This window comes from Vulpes vulpes, chromosome 4 (genome assembly GCF_048418805.1).
Source record: "Vulpes vulpes isolate BD-2025 chromosome 4, VulVul3, whole genome shotgun sequence".
Lineage (NCBI taxonomy): Eukaryota > Metazoa > Chordata > Mammalia > Carnivora > Canidae > Vulpes > Vulpes vulpes.
In genome coordinates, this window is record NC_132783.1 from 98,034,281 (window position 1) to 98,061,719 (window position 27,439).

Here is a 27,439-nt window from a genome sequence, read left to right on the forward strand (position 1 = left end):
CTTTCCTCACCTCTTTCTGTTGGTTTACCTGCTCTGAATCTCCTTCTGTCCCCACTTCCATCTCATCTTCTTCACCAGCCTCAGGGTCTGGGATGGAAACTTCAAGAAAGGCAGCACTCTGAGTTCTGCCAATTTCTAATGTCAGTTACTTATGGGCTCTTCACGTTCCATTAGGCCAGAGTAGGAGTGACCTTTATCCTGTGGAATCCCCACTGCCCCAGGGCAGTTGCTATGGTGCTATGGTGCCCAGCCTTCACTCTGCCATTGACCCATGGCCAGTCCCAATTGGGAACCAAAATTTCACCAGTGTTTGAGTATCCCCCCTATACATTATTCTCAGGTACCTAAAAATACAAATGAATGCTTTAGGAAGGCAAATGGGGAAATGGTAAAAATATCTGTGGCATAAAATAAAATAACAAAGGATTACTAACTAATATAAAGAGCTCATAGAAATCAACAAGACAAAACTAAGATCTCAGTAGATAAACAGCAGATGCAAGAAGATGATAGGTTTAAAAAAATACAGGTGGAGGGATGCGTGGGTGGCTCAGCGGTTGAGCATCTGCCTTTGGCTCAGGGCATTATCCCAGGGTCCCCGGATCAAGGCCCACATCGGGCTCCCTGCATGGAGCCTGCTTCCCCCTATGCCTGTGTCTCTGCCTCTCTCTCTGTGTCTCTCATGAATAAATAAATAAAATATTTTTTAAAAATACAAGTGGATTAGACATTTGAAAATAATAATAATTATAATATGCCATTTCACTGTATATATTTGCAAAGGGTTTTTTTTCTTTTTTCTTTTTTTTCCATGCATGTTTTATTTTTTTTAATAATAAATTTATTTTTTATTGGTGTTCAATTTGCAAAGGTTTTAAAATGAGAATTCCTAGGTTGCTTTCCAGAAGGAATGTACAAAATGATATTCGTTCCTGTTTCACTGCCTTTCCAAGAGGACAATTGCTCTTCCTGAGCTGCAGCAGTCAGGAAAGACCCCCTGGGGGAGGCAGGGCTGGGCTGGGGCTATAAAAGAGGTAGGAGCCAAAGATACAGATGCAGTGAAACGCGGGGACACCTGCACCCCGATGTTTATAGCAGCAATGTCCACAATAGCCAAACTGTGGAAGGAGCCTCGGTGTCCATCGAAAGATGAATGGATAAAGAAGATGTGGTTTATGTATACAATGGAATATTCCTCAGCCATTAGAAATGACTAATACCCACCATTTGCTTCGACATGGATGGAACTGAAGGGTATTATGCTGAGTGAAATAAGTCCATCGGAGACGGACAAACATTATATGGTCTCATTCATTCGGGGAATATAAAAAATAGTGAAAGGGAATAAAGGGGAAAGGAGAAAAAGTGAGTGGGAAATATCAGAAAGGGAGACAGAACATGAGAGACTCCTAATTCTGGGAAACGAACAAGGTGTGGTGGAAAGGGAGGTGGGCGGGGGGTGGGGGTGACTGGGTGACGGGCACTGAGGGGGGCACTTGATGGGATGAGCACTGGGTGTTATGCTAGATGTTTGCAAATTGAACTCCAATAAAAAAAATGGAAAAAATATAAATAAATAAAATTTTAAAAAGGGGTAGGAGGTCTCAGCTGCAGTACTACATTTACACTATGTTTGAAAAACTCCTGGCATTTAAATTCTTCTGCTTAAACTGTTCTGTTGATATTTGACCTAGCACAATGTATGAGAAGGGATATATGATCACATATTCAGCTCCTCCTTCAGATCCAGAGCCTTCCTATTGGAATTTCCCCTATTTAATGAGTGAAATATTCTCAGAAAAGACGTTTCTCTCACATATGTGAGGAAAGCAAGGAGAATCGGACCCAGCTTCTGTCTTCAAGGCATTTACCATGGACAGAAGGGCTCGTTGCTCAGAGCCCAAGAAGGTACCTCAGCCACAAATACCCCAGATATAAAAACTAGCTCTGCTACCACCTCGAGGTCAGAAACATGTCATTAGACCAGAGGCAACAACAGGTGTTTTGGCATTAAGAGAGAAAAATGCAAACCACAGACTAGGAGATGATACTCAAAATAAGCATATATCCAACAAGGGATTCATATCTCAATATACAAAGAATTCCCAAAAATCAGTAAGAAAAATGCAAAAAATTTAAATGGGTACTTCACCAGAGGATATTTTAAAAGCCAACGAATATTGGGAAAGGTGCTTATTTTCATTTGTCGGTAGGGAAAGGCAAAATAAAAACACACTGAGATAGACCTACACTCTCACCAGAATGGCTTAAAATTAAAAGCTGACAATACTGAGTGTCAATAAAGGTGTGGAACAACTGTAATCCTTATACACTGCCAGTAAAAGTTGGTACAATTGTAAATCGGTAGACTGTTAAGTAGAATCTACTTGCATTTATGAATATCCTGTGGCTGAGCCATTCCTAGATATATACCCAATAAAAAAATGTGCGCATGTTCACCAAAAGATACATAAGTGTTTGCAATACCACTCACTATTCACTACAACCAAAAGCTGGAAACCATTCAAATGTACATCAGGAGAGAATGGGTCAGTAGTAGTATATTCATACAGTGAAGCGTTACACAAAAGTTAAAAGGAGCTAACCACAACTATAAACAATGTAGAAGAATCTCACAAACATTTACAGAGTAAAAACTGCCAGACATGAAGAATCTACATTCTGTATGATTCGTTATGTATGAAGTTCAAAATCTGTTGTTAGGAGCCAGAAGAGTAATTTTACAGGGGGAAAAGGAGGAGGCTTCTAGGTATCAGTAATGTTCCACTTCTTGAACTGGGTGCCAGTGACGCAGCTGTGTTGATTGTGAAAATTCACCAGGCCATTCATTTTTATTTTGTGCACTTCTGTGTTATGCTGGAATAAAACATTTCCAAAAACTAGGAAGGCTACAAAGCCACTCCTATTCAGTGAGGGTGAGTAAATGCACAGCGGGCCTGGGTCAGGGGCTTAAGTGACCCATAGGAACAAGCAGAGCTCACTTTCTCACTCCAAGTAAGGTCTCCTAGAATCACTGCCAGACTCAGGATCCTGTCACTCAGGTCCTGTCACTGACCAAGAACTGTTCCCAGTACCACCTGGTGCCACTTGTAATGAACAAGAAGTACAGCTTTCCATTAGGAAAAGGGCGGAGAGCTTCCAGCAGTTGACTTGCCACATCTTGGCAAGTCAATACCCTTCTGTATTGAAGGGTAATGTACTGGGGTCCAGACCTGATTCCTCCCCTAGATGTTCTAACCACTCTGGATTCTTCTTCTTTTTTTTTTTTTTTTTTTTTAAGATCTTATTCACTCATGAGAGACACAGAGAGAGAGGCAGAGACATGGGCAGAGGGAGAAGCAGGCTCCCTGTGGAGAACCTGATGTGGGACTCGATCCCAGGACCCCTGGATCACTACCTGAGCCAAAGGCAGACTCTCAACCACTGAGCAACCCAGGCACCCCATCTCGATTCTAAATGTCCCAAACCTCCTATCTCTCATCCCACGTATTTGTTAGAAGAAAAGAAACAAAGCACCAAAGTGTACATTCAGAAAAAGTCCTCTATGAGGTCCCCTGCCCTGGAAGAATGGAGGAGGCAGCCGTCCCCATGTTGGAGGGCTATCTCCTGGCCTACCCAGGATGGAATAACCAGGTTAGCAGGGTAACTTCAATGGCCAGGAGATGAAGGACATCCAGCCATTGGTTCAAAGAGGGCATGGCAACATCCCGTCACATTCTGCTTGTTTCAACACAGCACATGGTACATGGGAACCACCCTGCAAGAAAACATGGCTAGAGTCTCTCCTTCACAGCCAGCAATCTTTTTTATCAATAATAATCAAATTCAGTACTTTTTTAATTAAGGCTGAAATCATATGGAAAGGGCCACAGAGAATAGGAAGGCCTAGGGCAGCCCCGGTGGCACAGCGGTTTGGCACTGCCTGCAGCCTGGGGTGTGATCCTGGAGACCCGGGATCGAGTCCCACGTTGGGCTTTGTATAGGAAGCCTGCTTCTCCCACTGCCTGTGTCTCTGCCTCTCTCTCTGTGTGTCTCTATGAATAAATAAACAAAATCTTAAAAAAAAAAAAAAAAAAAAAAAAGAATAGGAAGGCCTAGACCAAGGCCTTAATGGATGAGAAGATTCAGAAATGCCTCCTTGCTCTGAGAAAGGTGATGTTTTTCCCTACTTAATTTCCCCCACAGGAGTTCCTATTTGGGTAAATAAACCCTGATAAATGAGAACCCACATTTTCCCAAGGCAGTGTATTTCCCCTAGATGTGTTTTGGTGGGTGGTCCTCTCTCAGCAGTTGGAATAATCCAGATGATCCCGGGCGACTTGGAAGGGAGCAAGTCTGTATTGAAGCCAAGAAATCTTGTTCCCCCCTCCAGCTTCCCAGGAGAAAGAAAACCTGTGGGTAGTAGTGAGGCTGGAAATAAAGGGAGACTGGATCCCGCCTCATCCAGATGGTTGGTGGTTTTGCGCGTGGTTATCCGGTGAGGAGGAGGAGAAGGAGGTCGAAAGCTTTTTGGTATTGTTTAGATTATTTTTATTTTTTTTTAGATTATTTTTCTTTAAAAATATTTTTAAAAGCTGGATGCAACCGACTTCAATGTAGAAAAAGAAAAACGAGGCGATGAGGGTTAACAGTGCTTAGATAAGACAGGAGGCCCAGCGTGTATCCACACCTAGGAACAGCTCTGTGCACAGCCGGCTTGCAGAAGATCCCCGAGGACGGATCCTCTAAGGGGACGGTCCGCTGAGGTCGGCAACCGAGGTTGCACCCTGCCCCCGGGGCCCCGCTGGCGTCCGCCCCATCCCGCTTGCTGCAGCCCGAGCAGGTGAAGCCTCCAGAGGAGGCTCCCACGGTGGCCAGATTGGGTGGTCTCGCCGACCCTTAGGGCTCGGGAGTTCGCTCCCCGACCCGACACAAGTCTCCTGGAGGCCACCTACACCTGATATTTCCACACACACCCCCCACACGGTCCAGCAAAGCCCCCAGGGTGCTGCCGCCACCAGCGCAGATCAACTATTCCGCGGTGAAGGAAGAAAGGAAGTCTTGCAGCCCAAGGCTTGCCCTAGACGCGTCTGGTTCAGCTCGTTAGTTTCCTCTCCGGCCGGGTTGGGAGTCTGGGGCCCCCACACCTTCACGCTGCCCCCCTGCCTCCCCCCCACCCCCCCAGGGGCCGCGGGGCCTGGCCAAGGGCGCGGCGCGTGACCCCGAGCGGAAGGGCCCCAGTCTGGGTCCTAATGCGGGTGGCGTCTCCCCTGACAGGCGGCGTTTGGGGACAACAGCGGGGACGGGAGATAAGGTGACATACCAGAGCAGATTTGGTGCGCGCGCTGATACTCCTCTCCCGACAGGAAACGCGGAGCTATTTAAAAGACCCTATCGATTACTTTATCTTTCCCAGAGGAAAGCCTCTTGCCGAGAGACAAAAGATGCTCCCTCCCTAAAGATACGGGGACACAGCCTTGCCCACACCGCGGAGGGCCCGCAGCAGCGCCCGCGATGACCGCGCAGGGAGGGCAGGACCCACCGGCCCCGGAGCGCACCAGCGCGCGCGCGCCCACAGCCCTCGGCGGGGCAGCGGGAGCCCGAGGGAGCAGGGGCGTCGCACACCACCTTCCTCCGACCCTCTGAAACTTCTGGAGCGCGTGCACGTAAAACACACAAAGGAAGTGACTGTGCCTCTGAAGTGCAAGAATGTGTAGCGCGTCGTTTCGGCGCATTTCAAAGCGCACCAGTAAGCACGTTGAACGCGGGCTCCTGGTTGCTGGGAATGTCGTCCACACACCTGCCCACGTACACGCTCCATCGTACAGGCTATAACTGTCCCGTGTGCACTTAAAATGTGGAGCGGTGTCAACACAACCCTTTACAGTGTGCGCATTTTGTGTCTGAATCCCCGCATGTCGCCAATTCGCTGGGGCCTTCCAGCGTCCTCGGCGGCGAAATCCCTAATGACACTGAGTCTGCTCCGAATCCCGCAGCCTTTGGCCTCTGGGTTTCCCGAGCCGCGCCCCGCGGAGGCCCTCCGTGAAGGCTGAGCCGGACGCACGGGATCGAGTGGCCTTGCCGTCCACGCTTGGGCAGGGCGCTCGGCCGCGAGGACTTCGCAGCGACCCGGAGGAGCGCCCGCGAGACGGCAGGGAGGACGCCCAGAAGGAGGGTGGCGCCCTAGGAAGGTTCGATCGCTCGCTTAATTCCGGCTGAAACTCAACACAGGCCGGGCCGCAGCTCCAGGGGCGGAGGCTGCGGGCGCGGCGGGGCCCGGGGGTGCACCAGAGCCGGAGGCGCCCGCACAGATCCGGGCCCCGGGCCCCCCGGCCTCCCGGCCCCCCTGGCGCTTTGGACAAAAACCGGGGGCGTCCGCCCGGCTCCGCTTCTCCCAACCTTGCGCGCCCACGCCCAGGCTCCTTCCCACGCCGCTCCCCGCGCTGCACCCACGCCAGGCTGGTGTGGGCCGTGCCTAGAAAAACCCCCCTCCTCGTGGTGGTGTTCCGAATCATCGTCCATCTGATGTCACCTGCTTTTTCCAGCTGTGACCTTCAGTGGCTGGACCCTAAGGGACTGATTCGAGCCTCCGGGCTCTCTCCGCCTCGGCGCGCTGTTTCCGCTAAAGCGGTTTGCATCGGTGGGGCGTGGGGGCGGGGGGGGGGGGGGATCCGCAGGAACAAGGAGGAGAAACGACCAAATTAACACAAACGACGACGGAAGTTCCAAAACGACTCCCCGAGATCGAGCAAACCCTAACAAGAGTTTTAAAGCGGGTCAGATCTACAGATGCAAGATAAATTCGGTTTTGGAAACACCTTCCTCCCTCCCCCGCCAAAGCAGGAGAAAGTGGCTTACACAGAGATTCCAACAAGAAACCTGTCCATGGCAAAAATGCAAGGGAGTTGCTCTTAGAAAATTGTAGGAAACAAACAAACAAACAGCAACGTAAATAATAATATGGAAATCTGCAGGAAATGTCTCTAGGACATATGTTTTCAAAGCGGGTGACCACCTGAGTGGGGATAGGAATCCACCGAGAAGAGGAAACCCTCTAGGGTGATGCCAATGTTTCTGTATCTTGAATGTGGCCCTCCTTAACAGGGGCTTGTCCGTGTGTCAAGACTCATCCAACTGTATGTACACTTAAACTGTGTTCATTTTGTTCTAGGTACATGTTACCTTAATAAAGTTGATTTAAAAAATAAATAAACCCTCTAACAACTTTGCCTTTCTTTAGGGAAGGAAACTGCGGGGCTGGGGGAGAGGCATAGGACACTTTACATCCTGCCTTTTTTACCTGTTTGTTTTGGGTTTTGTTGTGGTGTTTATGCTGGAATGCTTATTGATAATATATAATTAGGATATTCGGTGATGTATATATAAAACAATTGTTAAAGAAGCCAACAAAAGCAAAAACAGAGGTGCTTGTACACCCATTGTAGGGATAAGAAAAAACCATGCTCTGTCCAAGCCCAGAAAATATTTTGGAAGGAGCGATATCTTTAATGTTCAGCTTTGCTTTCTTTGGTTTTTAGTCATATGTTTAACACACCACCACCAACAACAACAAAAAACGAACACCCAGAACTTTTCCGGTGCTTCTGTGTGGTATGAGTGGCTGTCATCTCCTTGAGGACTCTCAGGGCTGGAGGGCCACAGACACATGCTATAGAAAGACACAGGAGCAGGGGGGAGCGTTTCCTGGACCATGTGCCCCGGCTCATGCGGCGGCAGCAGCAGGCGATCCCGCTTAGAACAAAGAGGTGGAGGCGGGTGGGAAAGCCAAGCCCCCAGTGCTGGAGACCTGTCCAGGGTGGAAGCAAAGCAGGTAAGGTCCCTGGTGGCCTGAGAGGTCTGGGGTCTGGCCACTTATGTGCCACCAAGTCCACAGTTTCAGGGCTCTATCTGGCCCAACTCTCCGTAGGGTAGGCAGTCTGGGACCAGTAGCTGCAAGGGTCCCGCCCCTGCATTTAATGCCCTAGAGTCACTTGGCCTTGTTAGGACAGATTTCAGATTCAAAGCAATTTCAGAAAGGTTTTTGAAGGCTGGCCCCAAGAGACAATCTAACAGTGGGTAAAAAAACAGGGGCCAGTAAAACTAGCAACTGCCAGACTTTTCTGCTGGCCCAGGGACAGGGCCTGAGTGGGGTTACCAAGTCCACCCACCAGCCTCATCTGCGGCCCTACTCAGCCACAGACCCACAGGACCTTCAACCAGCAAGTCAATGTGCAGGCTGATGGGAGGAGACTGCATTCCCAGTGACCTCAAGATGTGGGTCTGCTTCTGGGACTGGTTAGGGGAAAGTCATGAGGGCAAATTTGCTGAGCAGCTGTCAGAACCATTGAGGTTCTGTCCCTGGGTAGTGTGGGGCTAAGTCCATCCCACTCGCCTCTCTCTAGGGCTCTGCAGACCACCACATTCAGATTTCTTGCCACTGATGGCTTAGCTGCAGTCCCTTTCTGAGGATTTCACCAGATTGCCATTAGGACTGCCGCTCAAACTGTGCACATCTTTGATTAGTAAACTCCAAGTTGAGGAGTGAGACTCAGAAATGTGCACTTTTAACATGTGCCACAGGAGATTCTGACTTAGACATTTCCACAACCCGAGACTCTTCCCTTCTATAAAGGCATCACTTTATCTATTACTTTTGGGGCTTATCTTGATTGGGATTTTTTATATCTCTCTTTTTAAAAAGATTTTATTTATTTATTCATGAGAGAGAGAGAGAGAGAGGCAGAGACACAGGCAGAGGGAGAAGCAGGCTCCATGCAGGGAGCCTGACATGAGACTCAATCCCTGGTCTCCAGGATCAGGCCCTGGGATGAAGGCGGTGCCAAATCGCTGAGCCACCAGGGCTGCCCTTTAAATCTCTTTAAGGCAATACAAGCTAATGGTAAACAACAACAAAACAAAAAGCAAAAGAAGGAAATTATCTTAAAAGATGTACTGTGGTGGGATGCCTGGGTAGCTCAACAGCTGAGCATCTGCCTTCCGTAGATCGTGATCCCGGGGTCTGGGATCTGATTGAGTCCTACATCGGACTCCCCACAGGGAACCTACTTCTCCCCCTGCCTGTGTCTCTGCCTCTCTCTGTGTGTCTCTCATGAATAAATAAATAAAATATTTTTTTGAAAAAAAATGTACTGTGGAAAATGTCATTTATTCCTGACCCCACTGCCCCAGAAGCTTTCATTACCATTTTGTTTATCCTTCCCCAAAAAATCCATATAATCATATATATGTACATATGCCCATGTATAAAATACAAATTCTGCAACCCAGTTTGATATTTAACGTACCTCAAAATGTATCCATAAGAATACATATAAATGTAACTAGGGGCACCTGGGTGGCTCAGTCAGTTAAGCACTGGCCTCCTGGTTTCCACTCATGTCATGATATCAGGGTTGTGAGATCGGAATGGTAGGAGGGACGGAGCTCTGTGCTCAGGGCAGAGTCTGCTTGAGATTCTTTTCCCCTCCCTCTCCTCTCTGCTGTCTGTCTTTTTCTCTCTCTAAAATAAATAATATCTTTTTTTAAAAAAAAGAATACATATAAATGTAATTCTTTCTTGTGGCTGCTAGTATTGTATTCTACTGGTGAATATAACTTGATTCTAACTATTTCCCTAAGATAGATGTATTGAAGTTTTTAAGAAGGTTTGATTATTTAAAAGATTAAAACTGCAACAAAAATACTTTTCTTGGGGCTCCTGGGTGGTTCAGTCAGTTAAGCATCTCACTTGATTTCACCTTAGGTCATGATCTCAGGGTCCTGGGTTTGAGCCCCACATTCTCCTCCTCTGTACTCAGTGGGGAGTCTGCTTGAGGATTCTCTCTCTTCCTCTCCCTCTCCCCCTCTCTCCACTCATGGTCTCTTTCTCTGTCTCTAAAGCAATGGATAAATAAACCTTTAAAAAATATATTGTTCTTGGATGTCTGGGTGGCTCAGCAGTTGAGCATCTGCCTTCAGCTCAGGTCGTGATCCCAGGGTCCTGGGATCAAATTCCTCATCTGGCTCCCTGCAGGGAGCCTGCTTCTCCTTCTGCCTATGTCTCTGCCTCTCTGCGTCGGTCATGAATAAATAAATAAAATCTTTTAAAAAAATACTGTTCTTACATGTATTGCCTATAGAATAGAGTCTAGAAGTGGAAATGCTAGTTCAAAGGGCTTACGCATTTTTTATTTTGATAGTACCAAATTCCCTCAAAAAGATTTATCAGTTTGCATTTCCAATCAACGATGTAAAAGAGTAACTGAACAGAGTAATTATCAAACTTTTGATTTTGCTTTCCTTTCATCTTTTCTTTCTTTCTTACTTTCATATTATCACCAAGGTTCTGCTACTCTTGGCCAATTTTTCAAATGTTTTCTTAAATCATTTTCTTTTTTTTTAAGATTTTATTTATTTATTCATGAAAGACAGAGAGAGAGAGAGAGAGGCAAAGACACAGGCAGAGGGAGAAGCAGGCTCCATGCAGGGAGCCTGAAGGGGGACTCAATCCAGGGTCTCCAGGATCACACCCCGGGCTGCAGGTGGCGCCACCGAGGCTGCCCTCTTAAATCATTTTCTTATTGATTTACGGGAACTCTTTCCATATTGTAGAAATTAGTTTTTATTGTCGTTTTTTCTAGCAGTTAACCTATGTTTTTTTTTTCTTTGATTCTATTTTTGTTTTGTTTGTTTGTTTTTGCTGTGTACAAGTTTCTTTTTATGCCATCAGGTTTATAATTTGTCTCTCATGGTTTCTAGGTCTTTAGTTCTCCTTAACCACTCTCCCAAATATACAAACTCCAAAATTATCATATTAATCATCTATAGCACTTTTGTGCTTTAATTCTTAGGTTTAAATTTTTAACCTGTCTGGAATGGAATGTATTTGGTGTAAGAATAATCCATTTAACTTTATTTTAAATGTGTACTACACTCCCCAAAATAGTGTAACATCACAATTGTCAGGGACCTTATTTCCCATCCTGACCAGTTTTACTTTGTCACCAACGAACATGCCTCTTCACTGGACCCACTGCCCAAGTGAGTCCATTTAACAACCTGGGATGCTTCCCAGAATAGCACATTTGGGGAGGGACCTTAGGTACACCTAATACCACCAAAAGAAAAACATTAAACTGGGAACTAGAGGGAGAAAGGATGTGCTCAGAGAGGAGAAAAGGATGTGCTCAGAGTCAGCCAATTAGTGAGAGAGGCAAGACCAGAACCCAGTACTGGCTCAAAGTCCAGTGTTCTTTCTGGTACAAGTCTGCCTCCTTCAGGATCCGTGTGACTTGGGCTGTGCAATCCCTGCTTCTGGTGCATAGTGAGCACCAGGTCAGTGTGGGAGAAGAAACACAGGAAAACATGCCAGCGTCAGATAGTGACTGCCTACTATGGAGTCACTTGAGGCTGAGGGACATTCTGGCCCACTCTTTTAGCTTTTCCCCTCACTGCCCTCCCCTCCCTCTCAAAGACAAACACTCATACATATACATACACAATATCCACTAGCCAGGTAAATCTGTTTCCTGCTTCCCTTTCTGCGGGCTTCAGGCCCTTCCTATGGCCAAGCAACTTTGGATAGACAACCCTTAAAACACTGCAGGGGACTTCCTGCCTGTCCTAGCTAACTCAAAGGGGCTGATCTTAGGGCAAAAGCCAGACAGATAACAAGGGAACATGAAGATAGTATTTCCAGAGCTCTGTTCAAACTGCCCAAGGGACCAGATACATAATTTGTGGGGCCTTGTGCAAAATGAAAACATGGCGCTTCTTGTTCAAAATTTATCAAGAATTTCAAGACAGTAACAGCAGAGCACAGGAATTATCAAGGTTGGAGAGAGAAGAGTCCGTGAGCCTTCTAAAGCTTTCCATTTTAGGGTAAAGTGGGCTGGGGGTTTTGCTATTCACAATATTTGTAATAGCAAAAAGGAGAAACAAACCAAATGTCCATCCACTGCTGAATGTAGAAACAAAATGTGGTGTATCCATACAATAGAATATTATTCTATCATAAAAAGGAACAAAGTATTGGTACGTGCTACAACATGGGTGAACCCTGAAAACATGCTATGTGACAGAAGCCAGTCACAAAAGGCCACATTTTATATGATTCCATTTGTATGGAATGTCCAGAATAGGCAAATCTACGGAGACAGGAAGTAGACTGATTTGTGGTTGTCTAGAGCTGAGGAGGTAGGATATGGGGGAGAAGATCAGGAGTGATGGCTAAAGCCTACAGGTCTCTCTTGGGAGTGATGAATATGTCCTGAAATCAGTTGTGTGATGGTCTCACAACTCTGTGGTTTTACCACTGAATTGTATACTATAAAGGAATGAATTGTATAGTATGTGATTTACATCTATTAAACCTTAGTGAATTTGTTATCCAAAGAAGAGGAGGAGAAGGGATCTTAAAATTCTCCCTCTCAGGGGATCCCCGGGTGGCTCAGCGGTTTGCTGCCTGCCTTTGGCCCGGGGCGCGATCCTGGAGACCCGGATCGCATCGGGCTCCCTGCATGGGGCCGCTTCTCCCTCTGCCTGTGTCTCTGCCTCTGTGTGTGTGTGTGTGTGTGTGTGTGTGTGTGTGTGTGTATCATGAATAAACAAGATAAATAAATCTTTTACAAAAAATTCTCCCTCTCTTTCTCTGTCTCAGGGGATCTTATGCGGGAAGCCTCGGCCCTGGGTGATCCCTGGGTGATGAAGGTTTTCGGGGCGCTCTGCCCCTTCTCTAGCTGCGGGAGTGAGTCTGTGTGAGCGGGTGCGGGGAGTGTGGGGGTCCTGCTTCCTCTCCGGGCCGCGCGGCTCCAGGAGGCAGCGGCGTGCAATAAAGGCAAACATTCACGACCCCGTAGTGAGTCCTTTGTTTGAATCCTAGCACTGTCCCTTTCCATCTTTGTGACCGTGAGCAAGTCATTTGGCCTCTCTGAACCTCTTTCTCCTCCGCGCAGCGCTCGAGAGAAGCAGAGCCGCGACGACACAGGTGAGAGCGCGCGGCTCGCCCGGCGACAGCTCCAGGAACCGCGGCGGAAGGAGGGTGGTGCCCGCTGCGCCACCCGAATGAGGAGCTTCCCGCTGCAGGAAAAATCCAGGGCCGCCGAGGCCGCCTGGAGTCTTCCGGAGCCCGGGACGCGGGCGGCAGCCCTCAGGGTCGCCCCCACCCCCCGCCGCCCCCAACCCGGGCCCGGAAGGAGGCCCGGGCGGCCAGACCCCGGAGCGGCTCGAGGGCCGGGAGCCGGGCCCGCAGCCGCCGCGGCTCATCCATCAGCCGGACGAAGAGCAGAGGCGCGCTCTCCGCCCTCTGTTTGCTTTCTCGCCAATTATTGCCGCGCCGCAGCCCCTTTGTTGATACAGTAGTCCGAAAAAGTGCTAATGTTCATTTATCAGGGGGCCCGCCGGGGACTCCCACGAGTTGCGATTCTTCCCAAAATATAAACACGGGGCGAGCGTCCCAGACAGAAACCCCCATCTGTTTCCCCGGCGCGGGCGGAGAGCGAGGCGTTGTTGAAGATAAAGCCGCGGATAACGCCGCCTGTCTCCGATGGACGTCTCCCCGGCGCATTAATGACATTCCCGGTGATAGTTCCAGCTTATCTTTCAATTAATCATATATACCTTTTGCGGCGGGCCGTGCTGATTGCAGGAAAGAGGGGCCGGCTCGAGCCGTGCCGATCGCTTTCTCAATTAATAATATTTTATGCGCGGAGAATGCGCTCAAGTCTTCTGGAATCTGGCTCATCTTAATGCCCCCAATTCTTTAAAAGGCAAGGAAATAGATGGACAGATTTTCGATCTCTGCTCTCTGCCTCCGTGTCTCTCTCTCTCTCTCTCTCTCTCTCTCTCTCTCTCTGCTTTTCTCTAGGCTGAAGGCTGTTTGTTTGTCCTGCTGGTTTGGCCAAAGTACGGCTTAGAGAGGCGGCCAGGTTGGGTCAGCCGCCCTTGGGAAGGAAGATGTGTCCCTGGTGAGGCTGGAGAATCAAGTTTCCTACCTCCCCACCCCCAACCACTGCAACTTCTATTTAAAGAAAACAAAAAGTTTTACTCACTCAGAAAGTGAGGACTGCAAATAAGAGTTAGCAATTGCTCTTGGACATTTCTCTGTGGAGACCGGAGTCCCTAGCCCCAATTTCAATTTTGCCCGGATTTCCTCCCTCCCACAATGCTTAGGCCTGTTTTAGAGTCAAGGGGAAATATTACCGGATTCACCGAAGGTATAGGGAGTGAAGAAGTCACTTCGTCCGAATAGGGAGGTTTTCTTTCCTCCCCTTTCCATGACACCTGACCCACAGGGTCTGTCAGCCCTGGGAACCATAGCCGAAAATAAGTGATAAATCTTAACTGCCTTGTTTTGCAAAGGAAATGTCAATTTTTTTCCTTCTTCCGCTAGAACTGTATCTCTTAAACACACAGAAAGAAAGAAAGAAAGAAAGAAAGAAAGAAAGAAAGAACCCTAAAAGCAGTGATCCCGGATGCAGCCTCGATGTCCCCCATTAAACGGTAATATTTCAGGCGTCCGCTCACACTAATCTTTCAAACTGTCATCGCAAGCCGCCCGACCAGCCCATTCACTTAACAGCGCTCCCAGGACCCTCGCTCGGAGCTCTTATGAATGAGACATTTAATTGAATCGGATGTGGCTCGTTTCCAGACGTCACCGCCTAGGCGATAGGCATTCTTTCCCACTCCCCCCAAAATCTTCAAAGGCGAGCTAGGCCCCCAAGCCAGGTTAGCCGACGGCAATAACTAACATTGTCCAAAAGCGTGGCGAGGAAGCGCGGGAGAGGCCGCCGATCTGCAGGTCTGTCGAGGGGGAACCCGAGTTGGGGGGTTGGAGGCGGAGGGATGAGGAGGGTTCCTGGGGCTGGCGAGCTCCACCCCCCCACATCCCGCCACACATACACACACATTTGAAAAAGCCCTCTCTCCGCAGACTCAGCTATCCATTCCAGAACCGCGCGTAGACTCTGGCTGGAGGAACCGACGCTGGGTTCCGCCGCGAAGGCCCAGGCCGGGCTCCCGGCAGTCCGGGCCCGAGGGCTCCGGGCCTCGCCGAGGGCGCGCGGTGGCCCACTGGCCTTCACCGCGGTCCGGAGAGCGTGGGCGTGATGAGCGGCGTAAAGGTCCCAGTGTTAGGCCTGTGCTTACTCGGATCGCACCCTTCCCCGCGGCACTGCCCGAGGGCTCACCGTCCCGCTTGAGCACCCAAAGGTCCATGTTCAGGACATACGCCACCTTGTCCCTTTGCTTTGTGCGTTTCCTCGGCGCTTTGAGCGCGAATTACAGTGGCGGGTCAGAGCGGTGGCCTTGGCTTGCCTTTGCCCCGCGCGCCTTTCTTCTACCCCAGCGCTTCTTCCCTACTCCCCAGCTCGCCCTCACTCAGAGCCGAGCCCTCCAAGTCTCCGTCCTTTGCAAGCCCCCGCGCCCCGCCGGCTCCTGGCCCACACAAGCCTGCGCCGCGGCCTGGGAAAATCGACGCTTCCCCGCACAAGCCTGCCGACCCCAGAGGTAGAGTAAGGCAGGGACTTTACCCAGGGGGCCATTCTGTCTGCTGGATCCCGAAACTACACAAAATAGAGCGCCCCTCCGCAGTGTCCTGGGGGAGGCCATGGCCCAAGCTTTCATCAGATCTCCCAAGGGATCCAGAGGGATGAGGTGGACCAGCACAGTCTCTGACCCAATAGCTTGTGCTCCTGAAACATTGGCAGATTTGTCTAATAGGAGGTCCCTCCTTTACTAACCGTGGGGCTAAAAATTAACATTCCCTCTGCCCTGCCCTTCGGCCTTGCACCTGGACCCACCGCTCACTGTGCAGTGGGATTCCCTACTCCCTGCTGGCCCAGAGACCTCTGAGAAATCCTGGCCCCTATGGGCTCTGGGGAGCCCCACCAGCCTGAGAGCTAAACCTGGGCAGGGCCTGAAGTTCTAGGGCCACAGACATTTGGAGGCCTTGCTACTAGGCAAAAAGGGCAGGGGAAAGTGAGAGGCAGGAATGGTAGGTTCCAGAAAAGGAGAAACGAGGCAGCTTGGAAGCTAGGATACTCTAGAAAACAGATCTCTTGTAAGAAGCTGAGCTTATTGGGTGGGATTCTGGATCTGTTTCATTATTAAGGGGAGGGTCACTTCTCTGAGAGGAGATTGATCGTCATTGACGCCCCCTGGAGTTGTGTGTATGTGTATATAACTTGTACTACTATAGAAGGTGGCCACCCACCACCCCATAACCACCCACCTTGTGGCCAGGGTCTGGGCTGGTGGTGAAGGGGGAACTACTGGGGCATGACTACCCCTGTAAGTCAAGCCAAACGGAACCCTCAAATTTTCCAGAATCTCCGCATCCTATCATCACCCCAGAGCAAAGCTCCCGCAGGCTGCTCTTCTTATACAAACTCTTTCCAATCAGACACACTCTGCATAAAAAAGCCTCTAAGATTTCTGTAAATGACTCCCCTCCCCCAGCACCCCCACCAAGTCTTCACTCTCCCATTCTGTTTTAGGTGATGGGGAACATTTCTTCAAATCCCAGATCCACTCAGCCCAGCCCAGAGGCCAGCCAGATCTGAAGAATCAGGTCCTTTCCCAGGTAAGTGCCTCGATGGGGTTTTCAGGCTAGTACTACGGAGAAATGTCAGGCTGCGGGAGCAATAGGAGAGCCTTCCAAATGCCTCGCGGCCCCTTTAAAAAGCTGAGCAGGATTTTTTTTTTTTTTTTTTTTGAGCCGTATGACTATATTAGGTGACACGAAACTGCTCATCGCTCCTGTCATCGGGGCCCCTGGCCCAATGGCAAGCTGAGTCCCCCTCCTCTGGCCTGGTCCCGCCTCTGCTGCCCCTGGTGCTCCGCACTACCTGCCGCCGGGCCACAACCCGAGCTGGAAGGCGGGTGCTCGGGCGGGCGGCGGGCACCATGCGGGGAGGCTGCCAAAGGCCGTGGGCAGCGCTGCTCTCTGCCGCCCACCTGGCGCTGTGAGACGCGCACTGCCACCCACCATGTTCCCCAGCCCCGCGCTCACGCCCACGCCGTTCTCGGTCAAAGACATCCTGAACCTGGAGCAGCAGCAGCGCAGCCTGGCTGCCGGGGAGCTCTCGGCGCGCCTGGAGGCCACGCTGGCGCCCGCCTCCTGCATGCTGGCCGCCTTCAAGCCCGAGGCCTACGCGGGGCCTGAGGCCGCTGCGCCCGCCCTCCCCGAGCTACGCGCCGAGCTGGGCCCCGCGCCCTCGCCAGCCAAGTGTGCGCCTGCATTTCCAGGCGCCCCTGCCTTCTATCCGCGGGCCTATGGCGACCCCGACACCGCCAAGGACCCTCGAGCCGATAAGAAAGGTGAGGAGCAAACACAAGCCTCTTCTCCCTCCTGGGGTCGCTTTTGTGTCCCCAGCCGCCGCCGAGAAATTCTGGCCTGGGCGGAGGAGACGCGAGTGCCTGGGCTGTGGGCAGAACACAGGGGGATGGGAGTGTGAGAAGCCAGGTCGTCGCCAGGGCTCCTGAGCCCCGCGTCCAATCGGAGGTTTAGAGGAAATGCTGGACTGAGATGATCAGAACCAAGAGACAAAAGAAATACAGATATATCTATCTATAGATAGATAGATATAGATATAGATATATCTATTTGGCCTAACAAAGCCCCAGGAGGCAGCAGCCTTGCTGAAGTTAGCGATCTTGTGGTAGAAAGAGAGGTTCTCCATATCAGGGTTTTGGGTTGTTTTGTTTTTGTTTTTGTTTTTGATTTAAGGGTCTTTTTCAGGATCTGCCGAAAGCGCCTAAACAGAAGTTAAAATGCCGCACACCGGACAGGGTTTTGCTTACAAAGGGAGAAGGGTCCAGGACCTTCTATGGCCCACCCGCAGCCCGGGTATCTGGGGCTTTTCCTCCTTGTACCAGGACAGTGGAATCTTTGGGCACAAAGGCCTTGATTCAAAAGTGAGATACTGCGGACTCTCAAGAATCTAGTTAGCAGCTTTGTTTTTCCGGCCCAGCTTCCCGACGCTACTGGGACTGAGGGGCTCTCTCCTGCTGGAAAAAAGTTAGAAAATGCTGCGCGACTCAAGGCGAGAGGCAATGAAGAAGGAGACCGTGGAAGGTGGCGGGGTCGCCGCGCAAAGCAGCGGGAGTCTGGGGAGAGGGGAGAGGCGGGCGGGGCGGCAGGAAGGGCGCGTGGCCGGGATCTGCGCGACTCCGAGGAGGCTGGGGGCGCCGAGCTAAGGGCCGCGGGGAACCCAGGAGCTAAGGGCCGCGGGGAACCCAGGAGGGGTCTTTCTGGCCTAGAGAGGTTTGTCTGGGAGAAGACGGGAGGCCCCGGGACGGCCGCCGGAGGGTCAATTCCGCGGGCCGCTACCGATTCGAATCCAGCTGGAGCAGGCGGGCAGGGCGGGATCCCAGGCGGCCTCCTGGGTGCTGGACAGACCCCATGGCGGCTGCGCGGGCGTCTTCCATCAGCAAACCAACAGCTCTTCCCCTTCTGTTTCTTCTGGGTTCCATAATTTTGAGACAGTGTGACTGCTCCTGTGGTGAGGCCTTGGTCGCAAACCCGGGCGCCTCGGTGGCTCCGTCGCCTGAGCGTGTGCCTTGAGCTCAGGTCCTAGTCCCAGGGTCCTCGCACTGAGCCCCACGCCAGGCTCCCCGCTCAGCGGAGAGTCTGGTGCTCCCTCTGTCTTTCGTTCGTTTTCTCTCAAATAAATAAAATCTTAAAAAATAATTAATTAATTCCCAAACCACTGTAGCCCTCATCTAATTCACCCCCGGGGCAGCATCTGGCTTTATCTTCTTTTCAGCCTGAAATCTTAAGTCACCGTCCGTCTCCCTCCCTCACCAGAAGGCGAACTCCCGGGCGCGGGCAGGGACCCCTCCGGCTGTCGCTCCCCAGTGCCCTGGGCCGCCTGGCTCGTAGTAAGCGTGCAGCAAACGCTCACGGGCCGCGGGTCGGTCCCAGCTGTCCGCGGCGCCCAGTGCACTGGGTGGCGCGAGCCGCAGCCAAGCCGGGCGCTCCCGGCAGCACGGGGTGGCACCCACCAGGCGGATTCCCCGGCAGGCGCCCCGCGGAGCGGGCCGCTCTGGCCTGACCCGGCGCCCCTCTGCCCCTCTGTTTCCCCGCAGAGCTGTGCTCACTGCAGAAGGCGGTGGAGCTGGAGAAGCCGGAGGCCGACGGCGCGGAGCGACCCAGGGCGCGACGGCGGAGGAAGCCGCGCGTGCTCTTCTCGCAGGCGCAGGTCTACGAGCTGGAGCGGCGCTTCAAGCAGCAGCGGTACCTGTCGGCCCCTGAGCGCGACCAGCTGGCCAGCGTGCTGAAGCTCACGTCCACGCAGGTCAAGATCTGGTTCCAGAACCGGCGCTACAAGTGCAAGCGGCAGCGGCAGGACCAGACTCTGGAGCTGGTGGGACTGCCCCCGCCGCCGCCGCCCGCCCGCAGGATCGCGGTACCGGTGCTGGTGCGCGACGGCAAGCCCTGCCTGGGGGACTCGGCGCCCTACGCGCCCGCCTACGGCGTGGGCCTCAACGCCTACGGCTATAACGCCTACCCCGCCTACCCGGGGTACGGGAGCGCGGCCTGCAGCCCCGGCTACAGCTGCGCCGCCGCTTACCCAGCCGGTCCGGCCCCGGCGCAGGCGGCTACGGCCGCCACCAACAACAACTTCGTGAACTTTGGCGTCGGGGACTTGAACGCGGTGCAGAGCCCCGGGATTCCGCAGGGCAACTCGGGAGTGTCCACGTTGCACGGTATCCGAGCCTGGTAGGAAAGGGCCCTAGGACCTGGGGCGCCCCGACCGATCCCAGCTCTAGAGAGGGACACTGAGTCTCGGGGGAGGGAGGACCCCGACGTGTCTCCACGTCCCTTGGATTTCACATTCACTCCCGCAGGGGCCTCAGAGCTCGTTTCGCCCCGTGCGCCTTTGTCCCCAAGCGCGGGAGAGTTTGTGGCCGCGTTTACAGAGCTTGCGGCGAATGATCCCGCAGCCTGGTGCCTTAGCCATCGCCCCCAGAGTGGCCTCCAAACGCCCACGGGCACCCCCAACAGGCTGAACCTGGGCCAGTTGGGACTGGGAGCCCGGGTGCACCTTTCGTCGAGCCTGGGCCCGGCGCCCGGGCCCTTGCCGCCTTGCCGCCGCCCTCCCAGCCCACCCACCCGTATTTATGTTTTTACCTGTTGCTGTAAGAAATGGGAATTCCCTTCTCATTAAAGAGAGTGCGCTGATCCCGCATGTGTGCTTCTTTCAGCTTCCGGCGCTTCAAATTGAATTTTAGAAAGTAGAGCCCGCCTGCCAGCTGATCTTGTGTTGAAGGTACAGGCATTCACTGAGCAAATGGATAATAATAAACTTGCCCGGGGTCCTTTATTAGATACTTCCTGGCATTGTCTCTGGTAATCTTCAATCACTCCCAAAAAAAGATGTCCTGTTTTAAAATTTAGCAGACTGAGGCCGGGCGAGGTTTAATGACAACTTGTCTCTGAGCAAACAGCCAATAGTGGTGGATAAAAGGTTCTGTTTCAGGTCTTACCTCACAGACAGAGGACACTTGCCCAGAGCCACCAACTTTACTTCCTTGAAAACTACGGCCTGGCCTGTCAGGCACAGTTGAGGTGCTGGGCATTAAATGGAGAGCAAAGGGACCTGAGTCCTCTGCAATTGGAATGCATCATAATTCATCCTGCTTCAAACAAATGGAAAAACCTAGAACCAGAGCTCTTGTCAAACTTCCCTAAACTCCGCAGCCCAGCTAGGTTAGAGGGCCTGGGGTCCCATGGCCCCAGCCTCACCAGCTGGTGGAATCCACTGAGAGGTGTCCTGCCAACTGTGCCTTCATCTGTGGCTTGGCCACAAGAATTCACATGGTCAGGGGACCTCCCGCCCAAACCCTACGGCTGTCCTCTCCTCTCCGCATGTAACAAATTTTGCCGTTGTCTTGATCAGTGAATGCTACTGTTCAGGTTTTACAGATGAGAAAACAGGCTAGGGAAATTAAGCTAAAAATCTGCTTGCTGTGAGACTTGCTCTCTGCACACACACCCCACCCCCATCTGTAAAATGAGGATAACAAGAATACCTTGCTCTGAGCCCAGGTCCCACCAGTACACAGGGGCTCAGACCTGACCTCCAGCTCCACCATCCCCAGTCTCCAGGGCCAGGAGGAACTAATTGTGCTTCTTTAAAAAGGGTGAAAGTGGGAGGGAGTCAGAGCTTTAGGCTTGTGTGGAATACAGATTTTTCTGAGATTTTCCCCAGGAAGGGCTAGGCTGGCTCCTGGGGCTTAAGCCATTTGGCCTAGAGCTCCTGATCGTAGCCAAAACGATGCTTGTGGCTTTCAGAGACCAAAGGCGACTTAATGTGCTCTAAAAGCTGGGAAGAGTCACCTAGCCAGGCCTGGTGCAACTAAGAGCCCTCCTGCTGCCACCCGTGGCCCAGGCAGCTCAGCCAGGGCTTGTCTTGTCTCTGGGTAAGTGCTGCCCCCAGGCTCGCCACAGGTTATCAGGAGGTTCCAAAAGCTACTGCTTGCCAGAACAGAGCAAGGTGCTGATTTGGTTGCCACGGGGAGGATGGGGTCGACCCTGGCAGGGCTATGTACTCGGCTCTGTGAAGGAGGGGAGAAGGCTGAGCTCAGGGCTTGGGTCTGGGCCGCAGGATTTATTCCCTCTGCTGCAAGGTCCAAGCTAGCTGGCCAGCGCCCTGGGGAGGAAGATGTGTTGAGTTCAGTCCCAGCATTCCTTGTTCCAGGCCTAGGTCCCTGAATCAAGCCTTTACCTCCAGCTCATTTGATGCTGTCTATCCCTCTCGGTGATGCACGCCTTGGTCCCATTCTCACAGAGGGGCACACTGAAGCTCCAGCAGGCAACCAGACGGCACTCTTGGCACATCCCTGGCTTGCAGGTGGCCTAACTCACACACCCTTGGAAATTCTTCTACCTGGAGCTCACCCCTGTTCTCACTGTTAATCAGATCAGTGGATTAGCCCACAACTCCCTGGGGTCCTGCACATCCTTTGGCCTTTTTCATCTTACACACGTCTGTGGTGACATTAAAAAAAATATATTTCTGTCACTTAACATTATATCGCGAGGATTTTTCTTTTAAAAAATTATTTATTTTAAGTAAACTCTACCCCAACATGGGGCTTTAATTCACAACCCAACATCAAGAGCCGCTCAGTGCAGACTGAGCCAGCCTGGCACTCCCTCGCCAGGATTTTTCTATAATGACTCTCTCTCTGTCATGTCCCTTCTGGGACCAGCTGAGTGACCCCAATGTCTTTCACAAATGGGTAACAATGGCTGGCTGGCACAGGGCTTACCAAGTGTGGGGAGTCCAGGCTAAATGCTTTATAGGAGTTCTCTAATCCATCTTAATTTGCAAACCATGAAACTGAGGACCCCAGGTTATGGTAATGGTCAAGGTCATTCCCCTATCGTGCAGCTGGGAAACCCTTCAGGCTTTCCTAAATGGCACAGCGGGTGGTGTGCCACATTGTGTTGCTCTCTCTGTCGGGAAGATGCAGTGGGGCCCTGCTTCTGGGCATGGCACACAGCCTACCCCACTCTCTCATCAGTAGGATGAGGTGCAAGGCTTCATATTTAGGCTCATGATGGGGCAAATTACAGTGCGAAGAGCTCTGGGAAGCAGCACGGACTGCTTTGGCTTGGCCGAGGGTGTCGATCCAGGAGCCAGTAGGTGGGGGCACTGCAGGGTCAGAAGTATCCTAAACTAACAACACCCTCATTTACACAGCGATCTATTCCCAGGTTAAATCGGTAGTGGTTGTTTTCCAATTGTTACATAACTCAGCGCTCAGTGAGAACAAGTGCGGCTTCCTCCGAGGTGGCAAAGTGTGCAGAGATGGGGTGGTGCAGGCTGGCTCCGCGTTCCCGGACCACCAGGGGGAGTGCAGTTATATTTAATTAAAAAAAAAAAAAATCAAACAACGACCCTGTGGTTAAAAAACAATGAAAGATACACCGTGATACCAAGTAGAAAAAAAAGCCAGCTTCTCAGGCTGGGGTGGAGTGGTTCCCGCAGCCAGGCGCCGGCCCTGCGCAGGCTGGCAGAGGAGAAACCCGGCTGGGTGTCCCCCCATCCCCCCCCCCCCCCCCCCAAAGAGAGGCCAGGACACCTCATCCCTCCTGATCAGGCCCGACTCTGGCCCGGATGTGCTCTTGCCTCCTTGCATTATTCCCAGCCAAGCAGATAAAGCTGTTGCCAAATCAGAATAGCTCCCATCTTATTTTGTATAGATACACGGTAAATCAACGCCAATCAACGCCATGTTGTGTATCTCAATACCTGTGTTTAAAAGAACGCACAGAGCACTCAGGGCTCGCTGCCAACTGACACCTTGTGCTCCTTGGCAAGCACACCCTTCCTGGGCAGTGCCCCTGCCTCCTCTGGGACCCGGGCCTGTGCAGCTGTGCAGGAGGCTTAGTCCCCAAGTCTTGCTTACTTGCCCCTTACACTGGGCTCCTGGAAAGGGGGCCTATGGCTTGGATTTCATTTATTTAACACTACTAGAGTTTACCCTGTGCCAGGCACTGTTCTGAGCTCTTTACAGAGTGAACCCATCTAATCCTCTTTCACACTTCTGAATTCTACTGAGGAAATAGATGGAAGAATCAGTCTTAGGTTCAAAACAGAGGAGTAAATCCCCCAAGATCACACAGCTGATCAATGCCAGAGCTTGGTTAAAATCCTAGGCAGGCTGGCTTAAAGCCTGAGTGCTCAGTGCCATCTCATCCCCAGTTCCAAGAGAAGGCACCAAGAAATGTTTGCCAATTGATTAAAGAGTACAGTAATAATATTCGCTAACAATTCTTTGAAGACTTTTATGTGCCAGGCATAACAAGCCTATGAGACAGACATAATTATTCTTCACTTTGGGTAGAAGAGGAAACAGGCACAGAGAGATATGACCCCACCCAAAATCTCACAGTGAGGGGAGGCATAGCAGCTGGGGTTCTAGGGGGACAATGTGCCCCCCTACATACACCCTGCTGCACTCTCCTGCATCTCAGGAGACTTTACGGCAGAACAGGATGGAAAATGAGCACCCCTCACAGGCTGGTCACCCAGAACCACCACAGGCTCCCTACCCTGCTCCAACCCACAGCTGCACGGGATAACAACATAGATTATTGCCTAACATCTGTTCGCAATTGCTTTGTGCCAAGCCTATGCTAAACCTGCAAATCTCATTTTGTTTTTTCCCAAGGAGGAAATTGAAACCCAAAGAAGTTAAGGACATTGCCTATCTAAGGCCACTCTGGTAGCACAGACTAGGGGAGCCTGTGCTTGAATGATGCCTGTAGAGCCCTGGCCTTGAACCATTCTCAGCAGTTCTCCAACTTGCCTAAAGGCACAGATTGCTGAAGGCTGGCCAAACCCAAATCCCTGCCTGCCTGAACTCCTCCATTGAATTGGACTCCCAGGGACTGGGCCTAGAAAACTGCATTTTATAACCAGGTGATTCTCATCATCCAGCAAGTTGCAGATCCACAACTCACAGAGGCCCCAGACCATTCAGACTCTGGCTCTTGAGGGTCTGGGAGAAACTGGAGTCAGGTTTCCTCTCTTTGGCCCCACTCTTCCATCTCAGGGTCTCGGTGTGCTTGCTGTGAGACAGTGGCTACCGCACAAGCCAGGCAGTTCTGGGGACCCTGGGAGCAGGGAAGAGGGCAGAAAGGGGTAAAACCAAGGCAGTAGAGGTTGAGAGAGGTACTTGGTCTTGGCACAGACCACAAAGCCATCCCTGTGGGGTACACCACCCAATGCCTGCCAGTACTGCAACAGGAGAGAAGAGTGGGAGGACTATTCAGAAACAGTCCATCTGTTCTGTCCAGATTCTAAGTTCCACACTGAGGTCCCAAAGGAAGGGGAGTCAGGGGAAACCAGCCTCCATAGGGGTTTAGAGTGTGCCAGGCTTTCCGCCAACTCTCAGTCTGCATGAGGCCACCGAAGCCCCACAATTAATTGAGCATCATGGGCTCGATTTTACAGATGAAGAAAGTGAGAACTTTAAAGGGTTTTATGAGTTGCCCTTTTCCAATAGTGAGGAAGTAGCCGAGTTCTAACACCAAACCCTTTTCTTTTCAGTATACTCTCAACTATTTCCACCTCATCCAAACTCCAGCTTACAGAAATCTCAATTGCAGCATTGACAGGCAATAGCTCTACCCCACCCCAAACTGGTTTCCTCTGTCCTCAACTTTTTAGGGGAGGTCTTTTTTTTTTTTTTAAGATTTTATCTATTTATTCGTGAGACACACAGAGAGAGAGAGAGAGAGAGAGAGAGAGAGGCAGAGACACAAGCAGAGGGAGAAGCAGGCTCCACACAGGGAGCCCTACATGAGACTAGATCCCCGGTCTCCAAGATCAGGCCCTGGACTGAAGGCGGCGCTAAACCACTGAGCCACTGGGGCTGCCCCTAGGGGAGGTCTTTTTTAAAAACTTCTATGTGGAAAGGAATTCGGATAGTCAATGAATGCGACAGTTATCACTTATTATTGTTCTTCTGTGGCCCTTCATAAATCCTTGTGCATAAATAGATAAACCTATCTTGCTGATGACCTTAGTTTAGCTCTCTTCTTACAAATAAAAAAGAATAGTTCCCTCTTTTCTCCAACACCAGGCAAACTATGATGCTCAGTGTCCTCACTGGTGGTTGATTTATTTCCATGATCCAGATTTCTTAGCCACCTAGCTAAGTATCTCAAGAGCCATTTGGAAAGATTTGAAGCTTAAAACGTGTAAATAGAGAAATGACAGTTTAAAAGGTCCCTAAGTATTATATAGATTCAATGTAATCCCAATCAAAATGCTAGTGCTGTGTATGTGTACAGTATAGCTTGACAAACTGATTTGAAAACTCACATGGAACTGTAAAGAAAAGCCAAGATACTCTTCAATAAGGAAAACAAGATAGGGAGGTTCTTTCCCTGCAACAGGGCTTATAAAGCTATGGTAGTTAACCCAGTGTGGTATTGGCACGAGGGCAGACAAATAAACTAATGAGACAGAACAGATCCCCTAGAATCAGATCTGTACATACATGATCCATAACACAGTTATTTTTGAAGATCAGCGAGAAAAGGGTAGACTTTTCTATAAGATAGTGTTTCATTAGACAAAAAACAAACAAATGAAATTAGAGCCCTACCTTAGACCATTTACAAAAATTAAATCAGGGTTAATGTGAAAAGCAAACCTATATAACATTTAGAAGACAATGTAGGAAAATATTTTATACCTTATAGTAGGAAAAGGTTACTTAAATATAACACCAAAAAAACCCATAAACTCAAAGGAAAAGATTGTCTACATTAGATATTTGCAAGCATGTAGCCAACAAAACATGAGTATGCAGAATATATAATGAAATCCTAAAAATCCTCTGCAATACTGTACTCCAGGCCTCTCTGGCTTCCTTGCTTTTTGTTACACACAAAAAGCTGGCACATGCTCTGGCCTTAGGGTCCTTACATTGGCTGTTCTCTTTGTGTGGGATGACATTCTCCCAGATATTTTCCTGGCTAATGCCTCACCTCTTTTAAGTCTTTACTCAAATGTCTGTATCATGTATATGATATATATCTGTATACTCTATCTAAAATTGTACCCCCATACACATAATTGTGGCAGTCCCTATTTTTTCCTTTTAACCCTTGTCACTATTTATTTATAATAAATATATTATATATAATATTTATTATATTATTTAAAATATTTATTTATTTTATTTAGTTATTTGATGGAGAGAGAGTGCACATGTGCGCACACAAGCAGGGAGAGTGACAGGCAGACGGAGAGGAAGAAGCAGGCTTCCCACTGAGCAGTGAGCCTGACATGGGGCCTGATCACAAGATCCTGGGATCACGATCTGACCTGAAGGTAGATGCCTAACCAACTGAGCCACCCAGGCGTCCCTCCTTATCACCTTTTAATGTACTGTTTTGTTCAGTGATGTATCCCAAACATGTAGAAGAGTGGCACTTGTAGATGCTTAATAAAATGTGATAAATGAATGAATGAAGACAAATTATCCAAAAGGGAAGAGTAAATAAGAGAAATGAACAAGAATTTCATGGAGGAGGTAGTACAAATGGCCTCAAAATATATAAATACGATTGATCTCTTCATTAATTAGAAAAACAAAAAGTCGTCATGAGTTACTATAATTCACCCACCAGACTGGCAAAAATTAGCCACGAGTACCAGAAATTGGGAGAGTAAGCATCAACGGGAATTATTCCCGTGCAAGAGGTGTGACTTCCTCTAGAAGCCATTAGAAGAGAGTTTGGCACAACTTAGTAAAGTTGACTATGAGCCCACCCTAGATCCAGCAATTCTATTTCTAGGCACATATCCCAGGGATAGTCTTATATATGTGCACCTGGAGACATATGTAATTATGCAAAGAAGTTCAAAATAGCCTTGTGTGTAATAATATGGACTAGAAACAACCCAAA

General features: G+C 50.3%; 1 protein-coding gene across 1 annotated transcript; it reads left to right on the top strand.

Annotated features, from left to right (window-relative positions):
• Window positions 1-14,542: 14,542 nt before the first annotated feature.
• On the top strand, window positions 14,543-20,185 carry NKX2-5 (NK2 homeobox 5). The gene is made up of 5 exons (XM_026010305.2): window positions 14,543-14,800; window positions 14,933-15,507; window positions 16,497-16,582; window positions 16,718-17,319; window positions 19,090-20,185. Exons 4-5 carry the CDS (start codon window positions 16,989-16,991, stop codon window positions 19,725-19,727), a joined length of 969 nt encoding a protein of 322 aa, XP_025866090.2. The 5' UTR covers window positions 14,543-14,800; window positions 14,933-15,507; window positions 16,497-16,582; window positions 16,718-16,988; the 3' UTR covers window positions 19,728-20,185.
• The last annotated feature ends 7,254 nt before the right edge of the window (window positions 20,186-27,439 follow it).